The sequence below is a fragment of the Elephantulus edwardii genome, unplaced genomic scaffold (genome assembly GCF_000299155.1).
Source record: "Elephantulus edwardii isolate Elephantulus edwardi_28Jun2011 unplaced genomic scaffold, EleEdw1.0 scaffold00065, whole genome shotgun sequence".
In the NCBI taxonomy this organism is placed as follows: Eukaryota; Metazoa; Chordata; class Mammalia; order Macroscelidea; family Macroscelididae; genus Elephantulus; species Elephantulus edwardii.
In genome coordinates, this window is record NW_006399815.1 from 134,727 (window position 1) to 140,997 (window position 6,271).

General features: G+C 37.1%; 1 protein-coding gene across 1 annotated transcript; it reads right to left on the reverse strand.

Moving 5' to 3' along the window:
- Positions 1 to 406: 406 nt before the first annotated feature.
- On the reverse strand, positions 407 to 1,351 carry LOC102844076 (olfactory receptor 8S1-like). Its single transcript, XM_006888214.1, has one exon. The coding sequence runs from the start codon at positions 1,349 to 1,351 to the stop codon at positions 407 to 409; it is 945 nt and encodes a 314-aa protein (XP_006888276.1).
- Between the last annotated feature and the right edge of the window lie 4,920 nt (positions 1,352 to 6,271).

Genomic DNA, 6,271 nt, shown 5'->3' on the forward strand with positions numbered 1-6,271 from the left:
ACTTGTTTACTTCAGTGTCTCTAGGCCTGATATTTTTTAAAGTTCTACCTGTGGTTTGGCCTTCCTTGGTATCAAGGAGTTTCATGGTGAAGGAGTCCAGGTCAAAAAAGGCACTCTCCACCCTTGGTGACTGTTTCTTGGTGATACTAAGGGCTTATCATATCCCACTCCCTTTGTTTTCTGGGTTCACTTTCCTCTCCACTTATGTCAGAAGATATTATTGGTCATATCTTATGGAAATTCACTTTACATCTCATTAGAGTTGCAGCAAGATAAGGGAGTGTGGAATTCTACCCTTAATAAAATAACTGTTTGGTCTAGCAGATCATGGAGTATCATTACATATCTTTCACCTTGTATAATTATATAAATGTATTTTGAGGGGACACCTTTTAGTCCATAATCCCTACCATCTCTCTGTGAAATACTGAAGATATTTTTTCAAACTCCTTTTGATAGCTGTTTTTACCTCATTGTTTTTCAGGCTGTAGATGAGAGGATTCAGCAGGGGAGTGATCACGCTGTACTGCACAGAGAAGATCAACTCCAGTGGTGAATCAGAATTTGGTGTACTATAGCGTAAAACAGCTGAACCATAAAACAGGAGCACTGTGGTGATGTGGGAGAAGCAGGTGGAGAAAGCTTTTCTTCTACCTGTAGAAGAACTGATGCTCAGAATGGTGGAGACAATAAAAGTGTAGGAGAAAATTATTAGAACACAGGTTCCAAGTCCATGCAAGAGACTGGAGCAGAGCATAACAGTAAAGTTGATGGAGACGTCAGAGCAAGACAGAGGGAAGAGTGAGGGCAGCTCACAGCTGTAGTGGGGAATGCACTGATTACCACAGAAGTCCAAGTCCATAGCTAGAAGGATGTTAATAAATGCATCCAGAAACCCCAGGACCCAGGAGCCCCAAACTAGTCCCTTACAGAGCTGGTTACTCATTATCTGTCCATAGAGCAGAGGGTAGCAGATGGCAACATAGCGGTCATAGGCCATCACTGAAAGAAGGCAGGCTTCAGTGCCCCCAGAATCTGACAGAAAGAAGACTTGAGCCAGACAGTCCTTCACAGAGATGATTTTCTTCTGTGACAGGAGATTCTTCAGTAGGTTGGGCACTGTGGCAGAGGAGAAGCAAAAGTCCAAGAAAGACAGGTGGCTCAGGAAGAAATACATGGGTGTATGAAGGTGAGAATCTGTCCTGATGACCAAAAATATTACTAGGTTCCCCAAAAGAGTCATGAGGTATACTATCAAGAACAAAACAAAGAGGAGAGCCTGGGCATGAGGGTCAGCAGATAGTCCAAGAAGGATGAACTCGAAGATGGTACTGTGATTCCTCACATCCATTTAGAATACAAACTTAGAAAACAAAAACAGACTTGTAACCTCTGTTGACTATATCCAGTTATCAGAAGGGGGAAATCTTCATTCCAACTGGTGTAGATTTAATAAACTCCTTATTGATTCTGCTCTTTTAAAACATCTTATTGTACTTTGAGTTATGTCTCATTGATTATTTAGTGTTGGTTGTCCCCCCATCCACAGTGATATTCTACTTTACTCTTTCTTCCTGGGCCAAGTTTATCATAATATGTTCCTGTAGCTGGCATTCTATTTCTGAGATTGTTGAAGAAATTGATAACATTTTCCATTCTAGGCCATGAGTAATTTATTTCTTTTAACTGAAATTGTGATCAATAATATTGTTTACACTTTGTTGAGTCTCATAGACTTCCTCTAGGATGTCATAAAACTTGTCTTTTCTTCTCTGTTCTCTGTATTGTAATCACATTTAGAATCTTCCAGAGATGCATGCATGCTATTAATCATAGTCTTTTAGTGTGTTCACAAGTTCTTTTTCACATACATTGTTAATTTCCTTTCTGGAACTAAGATGTACCTGCAAGTATAAGAATGCATGTTTTTGTGTCTGTATGAGATGGCCTGTATTTGCATACTAAAGAATGATACTATAGGAACAAAAAGGGAGGTAGCTGAATCCATTTTGAAGACATTAAAATTGATTATCAGAAGTTATATAACATAACCAAATTCCCAATTTGAGCAATCAGAATTTGACTTCTCTACAGAGGACTCCAAGATTATAAGGTGCTGTCAAGACTTGCCAATGAATGTCTTCTAATTTTACAAGTGGACCTTGTTTACACATTACCCTCCAGACAGTCTTAACACTGATGAGTAATTTGTTCCTGAACCTGAAGAACATCCTTCTTCGTCAGCCTTTTCTCATGCATCTGCTCTGTCTGTAATACATTACCTTTCTATCTAAATTTTATCTATATTTTGACTCTCACCTTAAATATGTCTTTTCCTTCAGATCTTCCTTGATTGATTTCTTATCTGAACTTACTGTAGTATGCACAAACAGAAGTTTTTCTTTTTAAGTGCATAGTAAGTGCTAGGCAACTTTAATTTAGAAATTAAGAGCAGTTTTTAATGTAGCACCCAGAGCCTAATTCTCTTCATAGACACTTTCCTCATGTCTAGCTTGAATCATAATCTGAGTCTATGCCCTCATACTATACCTTTCAGTAAGCCTCGGAGGGTGACTTCCCATAACCCTCTGTCTAGTTTCTTTGACCTCTTAATCTCTCCTCTATTCTTCAGCTTTACCTTAATACCACAGGGTCTGACCTTGATGTTGCCCAGTGGACTCACAAGAACAAGTAAAATTTCTCTAAGCTACTCACTTTATCTATGTTGTCCTTCTTATTGGCTCCAATTCTATTGAACGTGCACAAACTTTCCAAACTATAGAAACAACTTAGATTCAGTTTACCGGTTAGTTCTCCTGAGAAGACAATAGCATAATTCAGCATAGCTGCCTCAAAAATTCAGCCATGAAGGAGAATATTCTACTAGAAAAGATTTCTTTTTACAAAGTTTTTCCTGTATCTGTATAACTCACATTTTATTGGAAGTAAGCATTTTTCTGGTATCAGTAGTCAAATAAATATGTAAATTGAGGCTAGTCTCTTAAAAATACATGAATGTTCCTAAAGTTAGAATTTTCTATGTGAATTAAGCAAATAGTTACCTCAATTCTCTCACATTTACTCATTGTTCACCTTGTGTCACTTACTCATACAAAAAGGGATCACAGGCCTCCAATTCACAAGGAAATTTCAATGATGACTAGAAGTAGTTGGAGAAGAGATGTCTAGGCTTCTTCCAGAGAGAAGAGGGATCGATGTAGACGCTACCTTAGGATGATTCTCTTCATGGGAATCTGGAATGTCAATATAAGAACCTTTCTTATAAGGGCCCTAATTTTATCTCTTTTTAACCTTGCTTTATAGATATGTCATCAAGATGTTTAATTTTGTGAGGTTAAGTGTCTTCCTACTCTGGAGGCTTACTGGTGAGGAGTTGCAAAATCACACAGTTCAAATCTACCATCTTCTTTATCAGAGAAAGATTGTTACTCTCCTCTGCTGTGAATTACAGCCTTTGAAAACTCACTGGAAGATCAGCGATGAGTCAGTTCTGACTCAATGTTGCATAATAACAACATAATGCTCCTTCACTGGAGATTTAGTCTATTATAATAGATATATACTTAAACATAAAGAAGCACTTCAAACATGTCACAATATTAACATCACCAGGATTACTAGATAATGATGATAGTAATGGCAATAAAGATGATATTGCTAAACTCCATCCCAAACATTTAATTATTATTAAGTTATTTATTTCCTCATAAAAATCCTAGGAGATAGTAATCAATTTTAACCCTATTTTCTTAAAATAATACAAAAAAATAGTTGAGGAATTGAGGCAAAAAGTGGTTAGCAAACATGGTCAAGGTCCAACAAACAACAAAGTGTAGGGTTATTATTTGATCTTAGGAGGTTTGAAATGTGTCTTATCATCTCCTTTCAAATAATAGAGGAGTCTGGGAGGTAGTCCTACAGAAATAAAGATATAAAATAAGGTATTAAAACTTTCTTTACAGTGCATCTAAATTCCAAAATCAATCTCCTACTTCCAAAGGGGCCCTTTAGAGTAGTGAGAGAAGATCTTCACCCTGAAACCCACAGTGTCCCTTTTTAGCAGGAAGTAGCTAAGAGAATACGCCATCCCCTTTTCCTTATGAATCAGGGTGAAGTCTCTCTCAGGGAGGAGTGATAGGAATAGCAAAGGACACACTGACAAAGGAGATTAATCGGAACTGGCTTTGACAAGCACTGTGGCAATTGGACAATTAAAACAGACTTTTGTGGGGTGGGGAAGAAGAATGAACTGGGGAGGAGGGTAGAGAAAACAGTGTAACAATGAATGAATGAAAACTCAAAATCTCTGTAAATGTTCACTAAAACTAACAAAATTTAATAATAATTAAAAACAAAACAAAAACAAAAAAAAGAAAAAAAACTTTCTCGGCCTCAAATGTATTTACTAAAAATGTTTGTTACTTATTCGTATTCCAGGAAAAATTTGTTACTGAGAAGGGGAAGAAAGATCCAGTGTTTCAACATAAGAATGCTATATATTATCAGTAATGAAGAAATTTTGATCTTTAAAGCAATGTAGAAACCCCGTAGGATCTAGTAGGAGCTTGGATTGAGGAGAAGTAGTGAAAGGATAAAGGTGTAGAATTTTAATATCACTGAGATGAAATTTTTGTTTAAATATTCCTGTTTTTTAACCCTTTCCTCATGTGTTTTAACATACATTAGTTTGACACATTTTGAAGTTGATGGGTTTTATTTACTATTTTCTTTTTTTATTGTGATTTTAATAAAAGTTTACAGAAAAGTTTGATTTTCATTCATTCATTGTTGCATCTTTTCCTCCCTACTCCCCCAGTTACTTTAATATATATATATATTCATTCATTTTTGCATAATTTCTTTCCTTCCCACCCCACATTCCCCCAGTATATTTGCTGTACACTTCTTATTCTGAACTGTTCCATTACAAATAATGCCTAATCATATTTTCCCTTTAAATAGTTCTTGCCATCATCTGTTCCAATGCAGGGTTCATTATTTATTCTCTCTTTTCTTAGTTTCCCCCTGTCCCCCATGTCAGTGCTGTTTTTTATAACAGAGGTGTTTTATGGTATTTGTCCTTTTATGACGGAGATATTTGCTGAGGGAAACTATCTCAGTCACATTTTGAAGTTTATGTGAGTTAGCAAAAGCGGAAAATTGAACTTCCTATGGCAAATATGGCTGAAAAAGATACTAGAAAAGGACCAGCATCCACTCTGCCATACGTTGTCTACTTTCCCCCTGACTGTTATATTTCCAGATGTTGTTACCTAGCCTTCTTTGGATTCCTAGGGCTGAACTAATGTAGACCTTGAACCCAGAATTAATAAAATCCCTATTTAAATGTCAACATGGAGACTAGAAAGATTTTCCAAGAAAACTTCTCAGAGTAATTGAGAATATTGACTCAAGTTTGTGAAAAATATGATAATCTACATAGGCATGGTTGTGTCATCTGCATAAAGCAGATTCTTGATGAATCTTCCTCCAATCCTCATGCCATGTTTCTCCTCATAGAGCCCAGCCTCCTGGGTAATCTGTTCTTCATATAGATTGAAAAAGTATGAAGATAGGACATATCCTTAGTGTACACCCTTCCCAATTTAGAACCATGCTGTGTTTCCTTGCTCTGTTCTGATAATTCCTGGTCCAAGTATAGGTTTCGTATAAGCACAATGAGATGCTCTGGGATTCCCATTCTTCTTAGAGTAGCCTTTGCATAGTGAATAAAACACATATAGACATTCCTCTGATATTCCCCACTTTCTACCAAGATCCATCTAACATTAGCTACAATATCTCTAGTACCATGAAAATGAGGAGCACCCAAAGTGCTGGCTGCAGAAGGTCAAGGACTGCAGCCTTCAATATGGATTGAAGCTCAATATCAAGAAAACAAAGATTCTCACCTCTGGGCCAATTGGTGATAGATGATGAAGAGATTGAGACTGTTAACAGCTTTAGTTTGCTTGGTCCCACAATCAACACTTTTGGTACCAGTAGCCAGGAAATGAAAAGACAAATTGCATTGGGAAAGTCTGCTGTCAGAGACCTCTCCAAAATACTGAAGAGCAACGACATCAGTCTGGAGACCAAGGTGTGCCTGATACAGGCCATGGTCTTTGCAATCACTTGCTTTGCATCAGAGAGTTGGACAATGACTAGAGATGATAGAAGGAGAATTGATGCCTTTGAGCTGTGGTGCTGGAGAAGATTATTGAATACACCATGGACTGCTAAGAGAACA